At 40.1% G+C, this 20150-nt stretch overlaps 1 protein-coding gene across 3 annotated transcripts in view; it reads left to right on the forward strand.

Moving 5' to 3' along the window:
* Window positions 1-20150, forward strand: part of ACOX1 (acyl-CoA oxidase 1) — a 23996-nt gene continuing 3846 nt past the window's right edge. Inside the window, exons 1-13 of one of the 3 annotated variants that reach the window (XM_070774052.1) lie at window positions 1-253; window positions 545-704; window positions 4529-4689; window positions 13739-13846; window positions 15182-15301; window positions 15443-15558; window positions 15964-16133; window positions 17105-17267; window positions 17788-17978; window positions 18245-18424; window positions 18556-18661; window positions 18788-18931; window positions 19102-19308. In XM_070774052.1, the coding sequence (XP_070630153.1) occupies window positions 145-253; window positions 545-704; window positions 4529-4689; window positions 13739-13846; window positions 15182-15301; window positions 15443-15558; window positions 15964-16133; window positions 17105-17267; window positions 17788-17978; window positions 18245-18424; window positions 18556-18661; window positions 18788-18931; window positions 19102-19308 (1935 nt within the window). In that variant the 5' untranslated portion in view covers window positions 1-144. Of the gene's footprint in view, window positions 254-544; window positions 705-4528; window positions 4690-11010; window positions 11172-13738; window positions 13847-15181; window positions 15302-15442; window positions 15559-15963; window positions 16134-17104; window positions 17268-17787; window positions 17979-18244; window positions 18425-18555; window positions 18662-18787; window positions 18932-19101; window positions 19309-20150 lie in introns of those variants that run through there. The other 2 variants (XM_070774051.1, XM_070774053.1) reach the window with 2 other exon arrangements.

The raw sequence follows: 20150 nt of genomic DNA on the forward strand, positions 1-20150 counted from the left end.
GGTGAAGGAGAAGGGGCGGGCCGAGGCGGCCGGGGGGCGGGGACCCGCCTTGTACTGGGGCGGCTCTTAGTGTCGGCCCCGCGCAGGAGCTGCGGATTCCTGCTGTCGCCGCTGCCACCTACACTGCCTCAGCCGCCCGTTACCATGAATCCAGACCTGCAGAAAGAGCGGGCCGGCGCCAGCTTCAACCCGGAGCTGCTCACGAATGTCCTGGACGGCAGCCCCGAGAACACTCGGCGCCGCCGAGAGATCGGTGAGGGCAGCTGGCCAGGCCTCCTCCCCGCCTTTCCCGAGCAGAGCTGGCGGTTCCCTCCGGGAGAAGTCGGGGGTGTGGGGGCACTGTAGGGCCTAGGCCACAACCTCTGGCCCGGCTTTAGGGGAGCCGCGGGACCCCCGCACTTCCAGGGGAGGCTGTGGCGGGGGCAATCGCCCATCGCGAGGGAGGACCTGTGCCCGTGAGGCTGAAACCTGGTGTGATCCAGAGAGCTTTAACGGAGCCGTGAATTTTTTGTCTTCCTCTTGGTACCCTTTAACTCCCTACCAGAGAACCTCATTCTGAACGACCCAGACTTCCAGCATGAGAACTTGAATTTCCTCAGCCGTAGCCAGCGTTACGAGGTGGCTGTTAAGAAGAGTGCCATCATGGTGCAGAAGATGAGGAAGTTTGGCATCGCAGATCCTGCTGAAATCATGTGGTTTAAAAAGTAGGTATGCCTTAGCTTAAGAGCAAGGGCCTAAGCCTGAACCTTGAATTCGCCATCTGTGGTATCCTTTTTCATAGTGTTTCGCGTTTGAAGACTCAAATTCACATATTTTCATGCCATTTTAAAGTTCTGTGTGTGGACAATGATGTTTACTTTGATTTTTAAGCCTTTTAAAGGGCTGATGTTTGTAGAAAGCTTGTTGTGGAGATGCTGTAATTTTCTTTATCAAGAATCATACACATGCGGTCCAGACCTCTCAGTTTTGAGCGATTTAAATGCAGAATGACTTGCTTCTTCTAAGAAGGAGGCCTGCTAAATTCAGAAGCTGAATTTAGAAGGATGTTTTCCGTTGCAAAGACCAAACAAATATTTTGGAGCAGTAACAGATTGTATTTTCATATACTAATGTAGCTCTTGAGTTTAAAATAATGGAAAATATGAGGAAGAACTTTAGTCAAGCCTCAGAATGGATATGAAGTATTCTGAGAACCCCCAGCTTTGTTGAATCTGGTGAGGGTATTTAAATGGCCCTCCTGTGCATATGAGACTTCATAAAAATATGCCTTGGTCCTACTGCTGACAGAGTATGTTCTTTGTTCAGACCATCTTTTTGTTGTGTTTTTGGTTAGAAATAAGACACACACTTTTTTTTTTTTTGCCTTTATGTAAATATACACTATAATTATGTAATGTTAGTGTAAGATGCCTTTGACTTGCAGCGTTTCTTATCATTTATTACTGGGCATTTCCTGTTTTAGGTCTCTACGTTTTTTAAGAACGCCAATATTTTCATCAATAGAGGGTAAATTATTTGGATGGTACATGTTTAAGAGCCAAGAAAAATGAAACAAGGAAACATGTTACAGGCTCTGTCTTTATGTTGCAATAGGCATTCCTCTCTTATACAACTGCCAACTGATATATTTGGTATCTATTTTCGAGTTTGACCTGGTTATTCTTGTCAGGAGGAAATTTACTCCAGCCCACACTCAGAACTTCTTTCCATTTTAGTTATAAAAATACAGTTAATTTGGTAGTCCAGAGTACTTACTAACTTCCAAATGCTCTTTTATTTTTTAAAATTTGTAACTTGTGGCTGTGAGGATATTGAGGTGGAGTAACTCCTAGAAAATTCTGTTTCTGATTTACCTGAATTCAGTTTGTGAACTTGTAAAGTTAGTAAAATTAGATTTTTCCTTAAAACAAGAGGTTTGTTTTGTTTTACTTTAAATGGCTTCGGCCGTGTGTTTCAGAGTTAGTTAGATTTCATAATCTGTGGTGGTGCGCAATGTGTAAGTAGACTCCAGTGAAGTCACAGTGGCATAGAACACAGTCCTTCATGTCAGTTAAAAACCAGGGGACACCAGCCAGTTTTTTTGGTTTTTGGTGGTTTTTTTTTTTTTTCTTTTTTTTCTGTAATGTATTTTATGACTCAGACCTCACTATTTGGGAAAAAGACAAAATACAACCTGTGGCAGGCCCTTTGACATCCTTTCAGTATTTCTGGGCTATGACAGGAAGATCAGTGTTTGTTAGAGAATGTTTCATTAGTCTTGGCAGTTACTGAACACTGTCGATTGTTACTCACATCTATGTTTTATGTATCACTAAAAAACTCAACTGTGACCTACCATTAATTGTCAGATACATTGAATGTCTTAAATGCTAAAATTGGCTTTGGGGTGAGGGATGCTATGATTAATGAAATATAGTAATATTTCTGGTCCCTTTTATATCCAGTTTCCCTATCACAAAATGAAACATGAGAATATTTTGAAACTGACTAAAATACTAGTAAAATACTTTGAGTTTTCTCAACTCAAGCAGTAGAAGAATTCTTCTCTCCATTCCTTGAGAAAGTAAGACTTTGCTGTTTGGGGAATATACAAATTCCTTTCCTGATCTCCTTTTCTGTAATGTTGTCTTTTAACTATACTGTTTGTTATGCAAAAACTAAAGTATTTTTAAAGTAACAAAATTCTAATGCGAACCAGTCATTTTTTTTTTTTTTTAATCCTTCTTAGGTTTTTAAAGCTAGTTCCTTGAAAAGAGTCGTCGGGGAGGATTAAACATAACTTAAAAACAAGTGCTCAGATATTGTTCTTTAGTTAACTTCAAGAGCCCTCAAAAAAAAAATCTCAGTATGTCAAAAACATAAGTATTTGACAGTCTTTATTTTGTGTTACATATTTTTTCCCTGTTGCTAGAATTAATTATTTTGTGTCAGCATCAGCACTTTACCAACCCAGAGCCTTCTCATTTCCCATAAGGGAATGGCTGTGTCTTGTATTGCTTCCGTTTTTAGCAAGTGAATTACTGCTTTTATTACTCAGAAAGTCTTGCAGGTTCATTTCCTCCTTCAATGAAAGTGACGTTGCTCAGTCGTGTCGGACTCTTTGCGACTCCATGGACTGTAGCCTACCACGCTCCTCCGTCCATGGGATTTTCCAGGCAAGAGTACTGGAGTGGGTTGCAATTTCCTTCTCCAGAGGATCTTCCCGACCCAGGGATTGAACCCGGGGCATTGCGGGCAGATGCTTTACCGTCTGAGCCACCAGGGAAGTCAATAAAGCGTGGCTGTTAGGGAGTGTTATGGTGCCCTTGCCTTTGAGAGGCCGGTTTTTATATTTACCTCCACATTATCCCACCATAATGAGATGGGTATGTTTTTTGCAAAATGTCTTACTTCTCTCTCTAGAACAGCTTCTGTGAGACTTACCTAGAAACTCACTCGACTCTTCTGTTCTCCGCCTCCTTTGCCCTCTTTCTCTCCTTGGAGTCTGAATTAACATTTAGTATTTGTGTGAAAATCAGAGAACCTCAGGGTTAAAAAGCATTTTTGATGTTGGCTAGTCCAGGCACTCCTTGAATGTTTGAATCTGTCCTCAGCACCCCTAAAAGGTAGTGGTATGGTTTTAGGGCATCCCCAAAAGTGAGTTGGCAGCCTACCCCCTCTTTCTCTTGAATTTATGCTCTGCTTGTTCTACAAGCCAGGACAGGGTGGTGACGCTGCTTTCTGTCCATCCCTTGAAACATCATGAGGGTCAGTTAGATAATACTTTGTACCTTAAGCTGTTTATATAGATAGAGCTGACAGAATAGACCCTGTAAAATCTCTAACTTGGCATGGCTGAGGCTAACTAGTGTATATAACTTGTATTGACTACTTCACAGATTCTTTTAGGGGAAAATCATTAAAGACTGAATTCCATTAAAATTAAAATTCCCTTAATCTGGACTAATTTTCAGAGACCCTTTGTGATTTTTAACATAGTCACATTACCTGCTTTACCCATCTGTAAACTCTGAAGATCTTTATAGATTTGTGCTTTGGCCCTAGAATGTATACATACTATCCTGGACATTTGCTTTGGTTACTAGGGAAAAATAGTTTAAATTATTCTTCTTTAGGACATTTTGTTAACAGCTCAGCAAATGTAAATGTTCTGTGGAGTTTCTTTTGATTTTCAAGACAAGTAAAGCCTAAAAATAAAGCAAAAACACACACTCATGTTCCAAGAAATCAAACCAACAAAATAATAAACAAAAGAGGTCTGAGGCTAAAACATGGGTAGAATTTGCTTTCTGGATTAAGTGTGAAATTCAGAATCCTGGCCCTGACATGACTAGGAGGAGAAGAGATACCACTAGATTCTGCCGTTGGCTTTTTAGGTAGTGTATGATAAGTTTGAGTCTTAATTTCGTAAGAAAGGGGTTTAAATTTGTCTAACCTTCATCCTCAGGGCCAAATGTGTCTGGCGAGAATGGTGGTAGAATCCAGTTTCTAGAATAAGGCTGAGACCCTTTTCTTTTCTCTCCTGTAGACTACATTTGGTCAATTTTGTGGAACCTGTGGGCCTCAATTACTCCATGTTTATTCCTACCTTGCTGAATCAGGGCACCACTGCTCAGCAAGAGAAATGGCTGCATTCATCCAAAGGACTCGAGATAATTGGCACCTACGCCCAGACGGAAATGGGCCACGGTTAGTCCACATTTGAGGGTCAGTGGGTAGCCCAGTCAGGTCTTCATTTAACAAATCACTCTGGGCATTTGACCTTTTTTTTTACCCTCCTGCTACACGTTTGGAATTTTATTATTAAATTGATAAATCTTAAAATTCAACCTGTTTCTTCATAGTTTATTTCCCTATAAACTGGTCCAAGATTCTGGCCTGAAAGATGTATCATTGTTATTTTTTACCGTTGCTGTGTACACCCAGTTAAAATGGGTATCGAGCAGTTTGGAAAGGTGGGGTTGAAAATATGGCAAAGTGCTCCATTGTGTGGGTGTCTGATTTAAAAGACCTAGTTGGAAGTTCTTAAGAGGCTTCATGCCTCAGCAACACGTGGAAGATGCTTTGCTTTAATCAAGTTAAAAATGTGGATTTTAATGAGACAGGGGGTTAAAGTGGTGAAGGCTGCTAGGGGGTTTGGGAAAAAGTCCATGATGCTCTTCATTTCGTTTCTTTTTATTCATTTTTCTGTACCTGCCCATGGACTTTGAATTACCAGGAATTCTTGGTTAAATTGTTCTGAAAACCTTTAAAAAAGTTTTTGTGTTTGGTCTTGTGGAGCAAGTTTGTTTTCATAGACAAGGCCACTGATGGGCTTAAGGGTCTTGAATTTGAGCTGCCCCATGTCATTCCTAATTATCAAAATGTTTCCCTCGTGTAAATAAAGCAAAGCAAAGGAAGGAAGAAAGGATGCAGATATCAGGGACATTCCTCTTTTGTGTTTCATTTGGTGCTTTTTGGCTTGTGAATTGGTTTAAGTAAATGTCCTTTCTCATAATGCCTATGGGCACTGCAGATCCTGGTCATGGGACAGTTTTATGAACACCCCACCAGGCACCCCAGGATGGTCAGACCTGAGGGAAGGTGTCCTAAGGGAAGAAAGATCGCATTCCAGCAGTGTTCCTCTCCTGGAGTGTGTGTGGGTGTTTTGTGATCTTGAAATAGCTTTGTGGTACAGAATCCTTTTTTGTTTGTTTGTTTTCAAATTCATCATTGAGTTTATTTGACTTTAAGAGGTATACTGTTCTCGGGAGACATTAGATGTAAACTATTGTGAAACTAAATGAGTCTGATCTGTTTATCTTTTGTTGGTCTGTCTTATCCTTCTGCCTCTGTTTTTGAAGTATATTTCCCATGTATATTTGCAAGAAGAGAGGAAGAATTGAAGACTTAAACTTCATTGATTTGAGGAGTGCCGAGGGTTGGATTAAGGTCCTGTGCTGCTCTGGGCAAGATGGTATTTGTTAGTTTTCTTTCTCTTCTTCCTTCTAGTTTCCAAATTTTTCTTGTGTTTGAAACCAACTTTGTCTTGATCTCTATGGTTTTTTAGAGAACAGAGTTTTAAAATTAGGTCTTGTTTGTTGCTGGAACTTTGTCAGTTCATATTAGTTGTGCTTCGCTGAGTGCTACTCTTTTCCTAAAAAGCCAGTCTGTTGGCTAATTAACATCCAATGAGAGTATAATCTTATAGAGAATGTATAAAAAGTACTTCAGCATCAGCGGGACTGGAAATAGAGCAACTTGTACAGGATGACGATTTGACTACTTAAATTCTGAGACTTTGGAACATTGGTCAACAGTGATTATCTCACGTTCTTACAGAATTAGCTGTAACTTCCAGTTTGGGATTCTTTCACTTCTAGGAAGCCTCTGAGAAGTGAAGAAATTAAAAGTGCTCAGTCTTATTCCAGGATCCTCAAGAATCTTAAAATTCAACCACCTGCAGAAAGTCTAGCTCACCAGTGTTCTCTCTTCCCTCCTTTAAACACACTTCTGTCTGTACGGGCACACAAGCCCAACACATACTGGGTCTGTGGATCTGCGAGCCCTAATCAAAGGCAGAATCCTGGACCAAGGAGGGCACCCTCTACCCGGGGCTCCATTGTTAAAGAGACTGTCTGGGACATGGTCTAGGGTTAATTATCTCCAGACCATATGTCTCTCCAGGTCACAAAGCAGATAGTGTCTTGGTCATCATGGTTATTTGATCATTTCAAGTTCTAGCCACTTCATAGGGATTCTTTTTGCCTTTTCTGTTATTATAATTATTCAGGAAAATAGAGCTTCTGTAGTACATACTTATCATCTTTGAAGATGCTGCAGTATCATTGCAGATTCCCATCTCTAATACTAAACGGTGAAAATATTCTTCCTTTGAAGCTTGAAAAATAGGTCATGCACTTGATCTTGTAAGTCCCTAATCTTCCTCTTCCTGGATCTCACTGCTCTGTCTCTCCGATAGCCTCCCATCCTCTTTTTTCCCCAGAGTGATTCTCTTCCCTGTTGGCCTTTCCATGAGACTTGCTCCCTGGATATTCTAATTTCCCCACTGTTAGTAATAACAATATAAACGTCTACAAAAGCTGTGTTCTTTGGGTTATGCCTTTGGAATACCTTCCTCAGAGACGAATGACTACATTTGAAGAGAATGAGTACTTTATAGATGTTGTTGCATAAGACATGGAGTAGGTTTTGATGTATTTAGTGTACTCGTGTCTCCTTTGTCCCATCAACATAGTCACTTTGGTTTTTTGCTACTTTTATATCTAAGAATTAAAGTTTTCATTTACCAATGCTAATGAGCCTGGATATTACTCTCTGCATTTCATATGTATGAACTGGCATGTTCTCCTTTGAGTGTTGGATAAATAGAATCTGCGTGTTGATCTTAGAACATTATATTGTTTTTATTGGCTCTGTTTCATTAAATATTTTGGCCTCAGTGCATCTGTCTCTGACTAGGTATAAGTTTTCTTCTCATATCTTGGGTAATTAGCTTCCATTTTATTCCCATTTTTGTTTGTTGAATTTGTGTTTAATGTTTTTACTTGTGTATGATACAGTGATCAGTCTCACATACAGTATTCATGTTTATTAACTAATAGCTCTTTCACTTTATTACGTTCTTTCTAGTTTATCTTAGACTTTTGTAATAGTTTCAATTTATTTATGGAACCTTAAATATATTACATTAATTTGTTTCTTTCTGTTTTCTCTAACATCATAAGCTTTGGCTCATTGTTATTTTAAAGATAGTTAAAAATCTGATAGAAAAAAAAATCTGATAGGATAAACTTACTATTGTTACAGCCTGTGTTTCAAGATATTTGTATTTAGTGTTCTTGCATACTTATTCTTTTTGATAAATTCTGATCTCAATTTATCAAGTTCTAAAACATATTCTATAGGAATTTAAAACCTGTGTTACATTAAATCCCAATATTTTCTTGAGAAGTACTAATTTTCCTTCATACTGTGAGCTCAGAATTAGCAATTTCTTTTCTGTTACTCTGATCTTTCATTCATCCTAGTAGGTATTTATGTGTTTTCATAATTAAATATTTAATATTCTGAGCTAACTTATTTAAAATATAAAAATATTTTGTTGCTGTTACAAATCACCTTTCTCTTTAGTGGGATTTCTATTTGAATGGTTCTAATGGATAAGAATGAATGATTTTTTAAAGCCTATAGCTTTGCTAAGTTAATTTATGATTGATGGTGTTGGTGTTTTGTTGTTGATTTCCAAGGATTATAGTCATGCTGTCCACTGAGTTGCTATTTTGATTTCTTCCTTTCTCAATATGTTGTTAATCTAATCATTTGTCCTCACTACTGGCCAGCCTTCCCTGCCCTGTATCATGTAGGAGATACAGGGAAAGCCTTTTGGTGTTGACGCTTTTGAAAGAATTGACTGCAGCTCCTTACCAAGTAAAATGTTGGTGCTTTGCAATTATAAAGTAAATTAATTTAAAATAATTTATGATCTTTATCATGCATAAAGGTTACAGCAAATATCAATACTTGATTTAAATCAAAAACTATCCAGGTAACTTTGTCCTTGTAACGTTTCTACATTTCCTTCACTTCTGAATAATCCTTACCCTAGTTACAAGAGACATTTTACTCCTGGGAACAACTTTCAGCTTCAGAACAGTTTGTGATGATAGTAGTTTTCCCCTTGCCCTTCTCAGTGTGCTCTTCGGTAACCCTTGGTATTGGCATTATTCCCTGATACACACCCGCCCACGATGAGTCTGAAGGGCGCCTCAGAGCGACCTCTCCTTCACCAGGAATTGCTCTGGTTTCTAGCCATGGAAAAGTAGGCTCTTGGCACTGAGAGTGGTTGGCCTCAGGCCACAACTTTTGGCCGTAGTTCAGAGTTCTCTTCTTACAGCTCCTGCTGCTGCTGCTAAGTCGCTTCAGTCGTGTCCGACCCTGTGCGACCCCATAGATGGTAGCTCACCAGGTTCCCCCGTCCCTGGGATTCTCCAGGCATCACTGGAGTGGGGTGCCATTGCCTTCTCCTGGGCGCACTTTCAGAGAAGGCAATGGCACCCCACTCCAGTACTCTTGCCTGGAAAATCCCATGGACGGAGGAGCCTGGTAGGCTGCAGTCCATGGGGTCGCTAGGAGTCGGACTCGACTGAGCGACTTCCCTTTCACTTTTCACTTTCATGCATTGGAGAAGGAAATGGCAACCCACTCCAGTGTTCTTGCCTGGAGAATCCCAGGGACGGGGGAGCCTGGTGGGCTTCCATCTCTGGGGTTGCACAGGGTCAGACACGACTGAAGCGACGCAGCAACAGCAGCAGCAGACACACTTTAATTTTTCTTCCTGCACACCATTCCTTTAAAAACAGGACAGTTGACATTTCTGTTTGTGAGTGAAAGGTACTCGCTCATCCCAGGAATGTTGTTTTTCCAAGGATTTTCACTATTTATAAAAAAAAAAAAAAACACTTTATTTTGAAATGACTATAGATTCATAGGAAGTTGCAAAAATAGCCCAGAAACATCCCATGGACCTTGCACTCAGTTGCCCCCAGTGGTAATATCTTACAGGATTTCCAGTTTGACGCTTCCAAATCTTAACTGATTTGGCAGGTCTTTCTAATGTCCCCACCGTCATCCTCAGCCCAGATCGCAGTAGAAGACATGATTAGGCAATGAGATTCTTGTCCTTGTTTTGCCATGGTCTTTTTTTTTTGGCTGTGCTTTGAGGCCTGTGGGATCTTTAGTTTCCCAACTAGGAATGAACCTGTCCCCCTACCCTCATTGGAAGCTTGGAGTCCTAACCACTGGACCACCAGGGAAGTCCTGCCATTGTCTTTCTGACCTGAAAACACTTAATTCACCTCAGCTTTAATTTCTTTGTAAAATGAGGAAGTTATTCGTGCATTTTTTGATTTTCATGTGATTGGTTAGCTGAAAGCTCAGCTCACCCCAACCCTTGTGGAAAGACAGTACAGATCAGCCCTCACCTACAGCACCCTCCCCCTGATTATTTTCTTCCTCAAGTGGAACAAATGGAGAAGTTTTGAAACTGAAATGTTTAGGCTCATTTCTAAGATAACATAGTAAGAGCAATATAGAATTGATTAATTTAGAGCTGGAATTTAGATAAAAATGCCGGTAGCATGCAATATTACAAAGCTGTATAGCACTATTTCCTATTAGAAATAAATTTACATAAAAGTCTAGGGCACTTGCAAATTTTAAATGGAAAAGAATGACTTTAGAAATTGGATTTTAAATGACAGTTAACATGTTTATTATAATTTTGATAATTCCCATATGATTGTAATGGAGCGATTGTTATGCATTCATCTGTTATTTGTGAATATTATGATCTTCACTAAAAATTGCATGTCTTTTTATTTCTGAAATTAATTACTGGAGTGAAGAGCATCGTCAGTTTTTGTATTAAATTGTTTTAATAGCATGTGGCTGGATATTTTAATGAATCCAAATGAAATGACCAAAATTAGGTGAGGAATGTGGATTAACACTGGATGTTTTATAGACAAATAGAAAAGTTTTCCAACCCAGAAACATTAGTGTTAGATCCTGGAAAAATTTTTTCCAAGAGAACTTTTGTGTTTTTCCGTCTCAACTTTTCATTAGAATATATGTCATTGTACAACTTCAATTTTCCATTCCATCAAGCCTCTTCAGAATTTTTATTTACCTTAATTGCAAGGCTGTAATCCTTTGCCTTGGTCACAGTTTTGGTTGCACAGGCTTTGGAATCAGTTCCCAATCCCTGCCAAGTTATTTTAGAAATGAGTCGCATTAGAAAATACTTCTCACCAATTTAAGAAAAATGGAAGTAACCAAGAGTTATAATGTAATACAGAAAGGGGCAGTGCTCCCATCCATGATGAAGTCTACTCAACTAATTCATACTTAACAGAAGGTATTTTTTTTCTCCTTTCCTTGCTGTTTGTTCAAATTGCTGATCTCACACCTGATGACTCTCAAATGCCCATCCTTGGTATTTCTTTGAAGCTTTGTGAATCGAGGGCGGCCTGCGCCTCTGGATCTTCACTTGGGCATGTTCCTGCCCACCTTGCTGCACCAGGCAACCGAGGAACAGCAGGAGCGCTTCTTCATGCCTGCCTGGAACTTGGAGATCATTGGCACTTATGCCCAAACAGAGATGGGTCATGGTACGGTGCATTCAGTCTACCTTCTGGGTTGGGTGGGGCTCTGCAAGCCTAGGGTACATGGAGCGTCCATCATGTGCCAGCGGTGGTGTTTCCACGTGCTGTGTGGGATCTGTTTAAATGCAGTCTTTCTGCAGCGCTCCAGGTTTTCACATGTGGAAGTCTTGGCGTAGACAATGCCTTGGTCAGTGGAAATTAAAGCTCATGTTATCACAGATATACTGATTACTTATTCACGGTTCCCCTTCAGCAGATCAAGAATTAAGAGTTAGGTCTTACTTACTAAGTGGTTTTTCAGGTTCACTGCTTTTGTACAGAATTTGTATGGAGAGTCTGAACCCATCTCTTTTTCTTCATTACTATGATTCCCTTTTATACTGATACCTTAATGAACTTACACAGATTCCGAAAGAAATAGATGTTAATAGCATGTGTGCTAAAGGGAAGTGAGTGGCCTCTATAACCAAAACATGCAGGATTTTTTACCTTGACATTATTTGTGTTGATTCACTAAATTCAGTAGACTTCTAAAGGTGGCTTTGGCCAAAGTTTAGTAAAAATAAGATAAGTTGTACTTCCAGGTAATTGATTTCACATTCTGTATGTACCACTTTTCTTTTTTTCTTTGCATCCCCGACCTGCCTTTCTCTGTGAACTGGATGGGGCTCAAGCTGGTGGCTATTCCTGGTAGCACGCGTTCTGTATTGGTATTTGTGTTTGAATGGTACCCATTCATCTACTTCTGGCTCCTGTTAGCCTAATCAGAGGTTTCAGAACAGCTGGTCTAGTGTATATTTGCTTTTTGTTCCTTATTCCTGTAACAGCTTTATCTTAATTTGATTGCTCATTTGACTTTCAGCTTCAATGCTAAATAGTATTTTACAGGATGTTCCTAAGACACAAAGTGGAATACTGTTTGGTTCAGTTGTGCGTGGTTCAGTTGTGCGTTTGAAAACGCTCTGTCATTACCTGTTCTATAAAAGTTTCTTCTTTGGTGAAAGGGGTCTCACTGTCTGATTCCTTGATTCCCATCTGGGGGAAGGTTGATCACCCATAAACTGGCCATTTCTGTTATTCAACTTGGAAGTTTCTGAATGTTTAACAATTAATTTTAAGTGGTGAATGAAATCTGGTATTTTCAAAGCAATCTGGTAAAAAGTTCTCATCATTGACTTCAGGATAGGGAGAGGGTCACATAGAACACTTTTCTGTAACTTTTTTCAAAGAATTTTGGCACGTTTGTATTAGGATTTAAGGGCTTGCCTGATAGCTCAGTTGGTAAAGAATCTGCCTGCAATACAGGAGACCCCACTTCGATTCCTGGGTCGGGAGGATCCACTGAAGGGATCGGCTACCCACTCCAGTATTCTTGGGCTTCCGTTGTGGCTCAGCTAGTAAAGAATTTGCCTGCAATGCAGGAGACCTGGGTTTGATCCCTCCTAGAGAAGGCAATGGCAACCCACTCCAGTACTCTTGCCTGGAAAATCCCATGGATGGAGGGGCCTGGTAGGCTGCAGTCCATGGGGTCGCTAGGAGTCAGACACCACTGAGCGACTTCACTTTCACTTTTCACTTTCATGCATTGGAGAAGGAAATGGCAACCTACTCCAGTGTTCTTGCCTGGAGAATCCCAGGGACGGAGAGCCTGGTGGGCTGCCGTCTATGGGGTCGAACAGAGTCGGATACGACTGAAGCAACTTAGCAGCAGCAGAGAAGGAAAAGGCTACCCACTCCAGTATTCTGGCCTGGAGAATTCCATGGACTGTATAGTCCATGGGGTTGCAGAGTCAGACCCAACTGAGCGACTTTCACTTTTTCATTAGAGTTTAAAACACAAATCCCTGTCCATCTCCAATGAACATGAAAGTTGTGAACCAGTCAGGAATAAGTGAAAGCCTAGTGTTGGAAGCCTACAGGGTGAACTTGGACCTTATTGGGACTTTTAGAAATTTTTAAAAAGTCACCATTCCAGGTCTTCTTTTCCCTAAAATGGTTATAACTTTTAAAGTTTTAAAACTTGTTTTCCTTTCTAGCATTCATTCTGAAATAAATTCTCAGTTTACAAGAACTTTAGCTTCAGTCTCTTCTGTCATGTGTTATCTCGTTCTTTGTTATAATACAGAATTCCAGAATGTTGAATTGGTGTGGTGGACACAATACGAATGAGTTGAAATTAGCACACTAACAACTTAGAGATGATTTTAAAAGGGCAGTTAACTTCCATGTTAAAGTCATAGCCTGTGATCTCAGGCAACTGATTCTTATCTGTCTTTACATTTTCTTTTGGTTGATGTAAATAAATGTTCCCTATCTACTGCTGTGCAGTAAATCAAATACAGAAATGGAACATGCTTGACATTTATATTTTCAGCTTAATACGAACTATCTGATTTAAGCATCAGAAATTCAGGATCTTGGTTATCAACCATTTGTAGCTCATCTACAGATGTTTTATTGTTAGATGTTGTTACTCTCTGAGATGCTAGTGCTTTAAAGGAACTGGGCAGATTTTACCCTATACCTGTTTTTTCCCATATTCTATCTGAAGTAGGTATAATTCATTTCCTTAGGAACCCATCTTCGAGGCTTGGAAACCACAGCCACTTATGACCCTGAAACCCAGGAGTTCATTCTCAACAGTCCTACTGTGACCTCCATCAAGTGGTGGCCTGGTGGACGTAAGTGAATTTTTTTAATAGTAACTGAATGTTTTGAAGACTTATAGAATATATAGCGTCTATGAGAATATAATTTTGAAATATAGAAAGAACTCTTAGGGCTTAAACTATGCTGAGCTTTTCACATTCTCTTGTGTTACCTGTTACAGATATTTATACACTTGTAAAGTGCAGAGGACAGCTGTCAATTTTGCTGCTTTTCATAGATTTTTATCTTAGCATTCCATGTGTTAGCATAATTTCCATAATCATCATTTAAAGTAATTTAGTATTCCTAGTTTGGTTAGTCATTTATGTATTGGAAAGTATTTGAGAGACATCCCTGGTGGTTCAGTGGCTAAGACTATACCCTCCCTATGCAGGGGGCCTGGGTGCAATCCCTGGTCAGGCAAATAGATCCCACATGCTTCAACTAAAGATCCCATATGCTGTAACTAAGACTTGGCACAGCCAAATAAATAATCAAAACAGAAATAGAAATGAGTATTTTTTAAAAAAGAAAAGTATTTTAGTTTTTAAATTTTTGTTATAATAGCTTTGATGTGAAATTTATTTAATATTGTCTTCTATTCTGAATTATTGTTTTAGGATACATATATTTCCAATGAAGGATTTTGTTATCCACATTATATATTTTAATATGTGGTATTACATTTTGATAAGGAAAAAAACTAGCATGCAATAAAATGGAAATATTTCTGGATGCATTAACCAAAAATCTCTTAAAGCAGCTGTATCCTATAGTACAGCTGAAGTATTCTGAATACCGAATACTGAAGTATGCAGAATACTGAAGTATTCTGCAGTGATGGAATATTCTCTGTCTTTGCCGTTCAGCGTGGTAGCCACTGGCCACCTGAACACTGGAAATGTAATTAGCTGACTGAGGAACTGAATCTTCTCTTTTATTTCATTATAATTAATTTAAATGTAAATAGCCACATGTGGCTAGTAGCTACTGTTTTGGAAAGCCCTGCCTTAAGGGAGAAAAAGGAAGTAATTTAATGTTCTATGATTATCCTAAAAATGTCTTTATGTAAATGAATGAAAAATAAGTAAAACTATCTTCTTCTTTAAAATGCTATCAAATTAACATGTTGTCTACCCTAAACTTAGATAATGTTATATGTCAATTATACTCCAGTAAAAATACACACGCACATATATATGTGTATTTTTAAAATGAAGGCTTACTTTAGAAAAATTTAATGAATTTTGCTATTGATGGAATCTTAGTCTTATATTTAACATATGCTTTTCTCTCTTTTGTTTCTGTCTTTTGAAAATGTAAGAACATTTGCTCACTTTCCTCTCTCGTTCTCTTTTATGTTGCAGTTGGAAAAACTTCAAATCATGCTATCGTACTTGCCCAGCTCTTCACTCAGGGAAAATGCTATGGATTACATGCCTTCATTGTACCTATTCGTGAACTTGGGACCCATAAGCCTTTGCCAGGTTAGGATTATCTAATGTTGAGATGGAAAATTAAACCAGTCACTATCTTCTGCAAAAAGTATAATATGTAACTAAAGAAGAGGAGGGAGCCAGGAATCCCAGAACCTAAATACCCTGTGACTCCCCTTTCATCTGTGGCAGGTATTACTGTAGGAGACATTGGCCCCAAGTTTGGCTATGATGAGATGGATAATGGCTACTTGAAGATGGACAACTATCGTATTCCCAGAGAAAACATGCTGATGAAACATGCCCAGGTACAGTGAGATGGAAAATACGAGCAGGCATGTCAGACATGGGGGTTTCAGTGGCCATTGATAATCATAGGATTGGAATGGTCTGTTCGTTTAGAAGGTAATAACAGATTTTTTACTTATGATGATGCTTTTATTGTGACCATGAAATCAGATGAGTTGACAGGTGTGAAGGGCATGTCTTGGTTTGCTAAACCAGTGGGGCTCCCACTTTAGCATACATTAGAGTCGCCTGGAAGGCTGCTAAAACCTAGATTACTTAGTGCCCAGAGTTTCTGATTTAGGAGGTCAGGGTGGGGACTGAGCATCAGGTGGTGCTGATGCTGCCTTTCTGGGGACCACACTTTGAGAATAAACTGCCACTTGGGTTTAACAGAAGGAAGCATCCATCTCATGTTCTTTTTCCAGGTGAAGCCTGATGGCACATACGTAAAACCCCTGAATAACAAGCTGACCTACGGGACCATGGTGTTCATCAGGTCCTTCCTCGTGGGAGAATCCGCTCGGAGTCTGTCTAAGGCATGCACCATTGCCGTCCGATACAGTGCTGTGAGGCATCAGTCTGAAATCAACCCAGGGTAAGGGTAAAGTCTGAGATGAGCTCAGTACTAAAGTCTGGCGCGAACCCCATCCAGGTATCAAAATTCCCAAATGTGATGTGGAGAAAGTGCATTTGTGATAAAATTAGCTAGAATGGCAGTGTACTGGGTCTGCTACTTAGAATCTAAACTTCCTTAAGTGGAAGGATGAGAATAAGCACCTAATTATTACTTTTAACCTTCTAAGAAAAATGATAATATTACTAGAGCTTTATAAGTGAAGTGTTCAAAACACCGAAGGTGTGGTGTGAAGGTTCTAATTGCTGCTAACAACTACAAATTGGGTATAGTGAAAGTGACATTAAACTCGATTCCCTGTTGTGTTCCTGGGCATAGTTTGTTCTTATTTCCACCTACTAATTGGGCATGACTCTTTGATAAACTTTTTACTCTTAAAGAAGAAATAAAGAAATTGGTAAGAGCAGACTCTTTTGCATGCTCATTGGACCTTCTTAGACTTTAAATATTAAACTTAGTACACTGGGTCTTCTCATATTAGTGGTCACAATATAGTTTATTCTACCAGCTACACCCTTTAACATTGCCTTCCTCCTGTGAAGTTAACGAAGTTTGGTTCTTTATGTTGCCATGAGATACTATTTTCATAGCCAAACTGGAAAGACTGGAAAGATTAAGAAAAATACAAATGTCAACTAGAAAATCCTGTTCACGTGTTCAACAGGGTGGTTCAGAGTGTGGTCTTCTGTAGCCAAATAGCCTAGATTTCAATCAAGAATCTGCCACTTACTAGCTCTGTGACCCCGGGTAGGTTCTTAACCTCATTTTTCCCATCTGTAAAATAGAGCTATTAAAAATTACTTCACAGGGTCTTTGTGAGGATTAGATAAATTAATCTATCAAAGTGCTTAGTCCAGAATCTGGCACGTGAGCTCTGTATAGGGATTGATTGATTGATTTTTGTTTGTTTTTCCTTTTTTCATATACTTTAGTGAACCAGAACCACAGATTTTGGATTATCAAACCCAGCAATATAAACTTTTCCCCCTCCTGGCCACTGCCTATGCCTTCCAGTTTGTAGGCGCATACATGAAAGAGACCTATCTTCGGATTAATGAAGACATTGGCCATGGGGACCTGAGTGAGCTGCCTGAGGTCTGTGTCTGGTCTCTGTCCCTTGTGGGAACCCTTGTTCATACTTCCCTGTGGGATCATGTGCAGAGAAAATTAAACATTGGGATACCTTGAAAAGAATCCATATTTTTATGGATTTATCCATGTTTTTAAATTTCAGAATTACTGTACTATGTTGGTCCTTTATTGAGCAAAAGAACCTAAGTGGTACATTTTTTTGCCACATAGAACAGTTCAGAAAGGAATGTGGTAATGTTACTAGTTTAGGCTAATTAGATGAGGATGCTTTTCAGTTTATATACATGGCAAGTGATTTTATTTGGTTTTCTTGGCCACACCAGGCTGCTTGCAGGATCTTAGTTTCCTAATCAGGGACCAAACCAGGCCCCTGGCAATGACAGCACAGAGCCCTAAGCACTGAGCACCTGCCACTTAACCCTGGCAAGTGCTTCTGCAAGTGACAGTCCTGTTCAGCGTGTCCACTTGGAACGCAGGCTGTCAGCACTGCAGACATCCTGATGGCCTGTGCTTCCCCCTTCAGCTTCACGCGCTCACCGCTGGGCTGAAGGCTTTCACGTCCTGGACAACGAACACAGCTATTGAAGCCTGTCGGATGGCTTGTGGCGGACATGGCTATTCTCACTGCAGTGGACTTCCAAATATTTATGTCACTTTTACCCCAACCTGCACCTTCGAGGGGGACAACACTGTCATGATGCTGCAGACAGCCAGGTTAGAGTCTAATTCATGATTTCTATCCTGTGTTCTCAGGAATGTCCAAGTCCTTTCCACTGATACCTGTTCCCGTGTGTTCTCTTCGCATTATGTTTGTTCCTGAAAGATGTCATTTTGCCTTCCATCCTGACGCAGGATGTTTATCTTGTGCTCAGACTAGTATGAAACCCCGTCACATAGTTTAAAGTCATTACAGGAGTTCACTTTATTTCTGTTTCACGGGAAGCATAGTTACTGAAAGCATGTGTCCTGGTGACTTCTAGGTTCCTGATGAAAAGTTACGACCAGGTGCACTCAGGCAAGTTGGTGTGTGGCATGGTGTCCTACTTGAATGACCTGCCCAGCCAGCGCATCCAGCCACAGCAGGTGGCTGTGTGGCCAACTATGGTGGATATCAACAGCCCCGACAGCCTGACAGAGGCGTACAAGCTTCGAGCGGCCAGGTGAGTGCACCCACGAGAGCTGGGGCCGGCAGCTGCAGGGGCCCCAGGCCCAGGGCCTAGGTGGGAGGCACGAGTATTCACTGTCACCTTCTTGGGCTCCAGTTTTCTAGTTTTTTTTTTTAAAAAAACAGATTAGTAGAAATTGCTGCTAAAAACCTTCAGACTGAAGTGATTCACAGAAAAAGCAAGGAGGTAGCGTGGAACCTAACGTCCATTGACCTTGTTCGGGCAAGTGAGGTCAGTGATGGTTCTCCTCCCCTCCCCCGTCCTTCACCACCCCCCTCATTGTCTTAGTACAGAAACCTTATCACTGCTGAATCTTTTTCAGAGATTCTTACATTCTGGTGTTTTCCTTATATCTAGGCACATTGCCACTATGTGGTGGTTAAGCTCTTTACGGAAAAAGTCCTCCAGATTCAAGAGAAGTCCATCCAAGCTGTCCTAAGGCGTTTGTGTCTCTTGTATTCTTTGTATGGAATCAGTCAGAATGCAGGGGATTTTCTTCAGGTCAGGATTTTCTAAGTTTAAGTCCCTTTATTTACTTCTTAATTTTTTATAGAAAATAATTTTGGTTTACTTTGTAGTTGTGTATATGTGTGTGTCTATATATTCATAAACATCTGTCTGTATACGTACCCTATAACGTCTGTGCTTGTTTGCTCGTTTCTTCGCTTTAGGGGAGCATCATGACAGAGTCTCAGATCACCCAGGTGAATGGGCGCATCAAGGAGCTGCTGACTGCGATTCGCCCTGACGCGGTTGCTCTGGTGGATGCATTTGATTTTCAGGATGTGACACTGGGCTCTGTGCTTGGCCGCTATGATGGCAATGTGTACGAAAACTTGTTTGAATGGGCCAAGAAATCCCCACTGAACAAAACAGAGGTAAAAAAAAGAAAAAAGTGTCTTTCACATTTTGAAGTTATTCATTTAAATATTAAAGCAGGAAGGCCCTCAGAGAATGACCACCTGGGGAAGCTTTGAGAGCTCTCATGACCACTTCAGACAGTCCCTTTATTTGAGCAACAGGTTCTGAAGGGAACAAGACCTTTCCTATAGTATGTGGGCTTTTAGTTTCCTTAACTAACAACAATTGAAAAATTTCAAACATATACATAAATAGAACACTGCAGTGCATCTCCCTGTTCCCTTGATCGTGTTTCAACAACTGTCTGCTCATGACCAGTTGCATTTTATCTGAACCTCCCAACAGAATTATTTTGAAGCAAATCCAAGGTATCAGGTAATTTATTCATAAATATTTCAGTATGTATCTCTGAAAGATAAGGATTCCTTTTTTAAAAAAGCATAACTGCAGTACCATTCTCACACCTAAACAAATTAACAATAATTCTTTCATATCATGAACTAGCCAGTGTCCAGATTTTTCCCCATTTAGCTCAATTCTCCCCCCACCCCCCTTTGATTTTTTTGAATCAGGATTCATATAAGGTTCAGATAATTTTTTGATTAAAAGTACGTTATTTTGGGACTTCCCTGGTGGGCTAGAGGTTAAGAATCCACCTTCCAATGCAGGAAACGGGGGTTTGATCCCTGGTTGGGATCCCATATCCCATGGGGCAACTAGAGAGCCCTCGTGCCACAGCTCGAGAAGCCCCTGCACCACAGCAAAGAGCCTCTGAGTCACAATAAAGAGCCAGTGCAGCAAAAAAAAAAAAAAAAAAGCTATTTTAAATTGCAAGCTCCTTATCAGTAATGTTTTCTCT

The sequence above is a fragment of the Bos indicus genome, chromosome 19 (genome assembly GCF_029378745.1).
Source record: "Bos indicus isolate NIAB-ARS_2022 breed Sahiwal x Tharparkar chromosome 19, NIAB-ARS_B.indTharparkar_mat_pri_1.0, whole genome shotgun sequence".
Taxonomy (NCBI): domain Eukaryota; kingdom Metazoa; phylum Chordata; class Mammalia; order Artiodactyla; family Bovidae; genus Bos; species Bos indicus.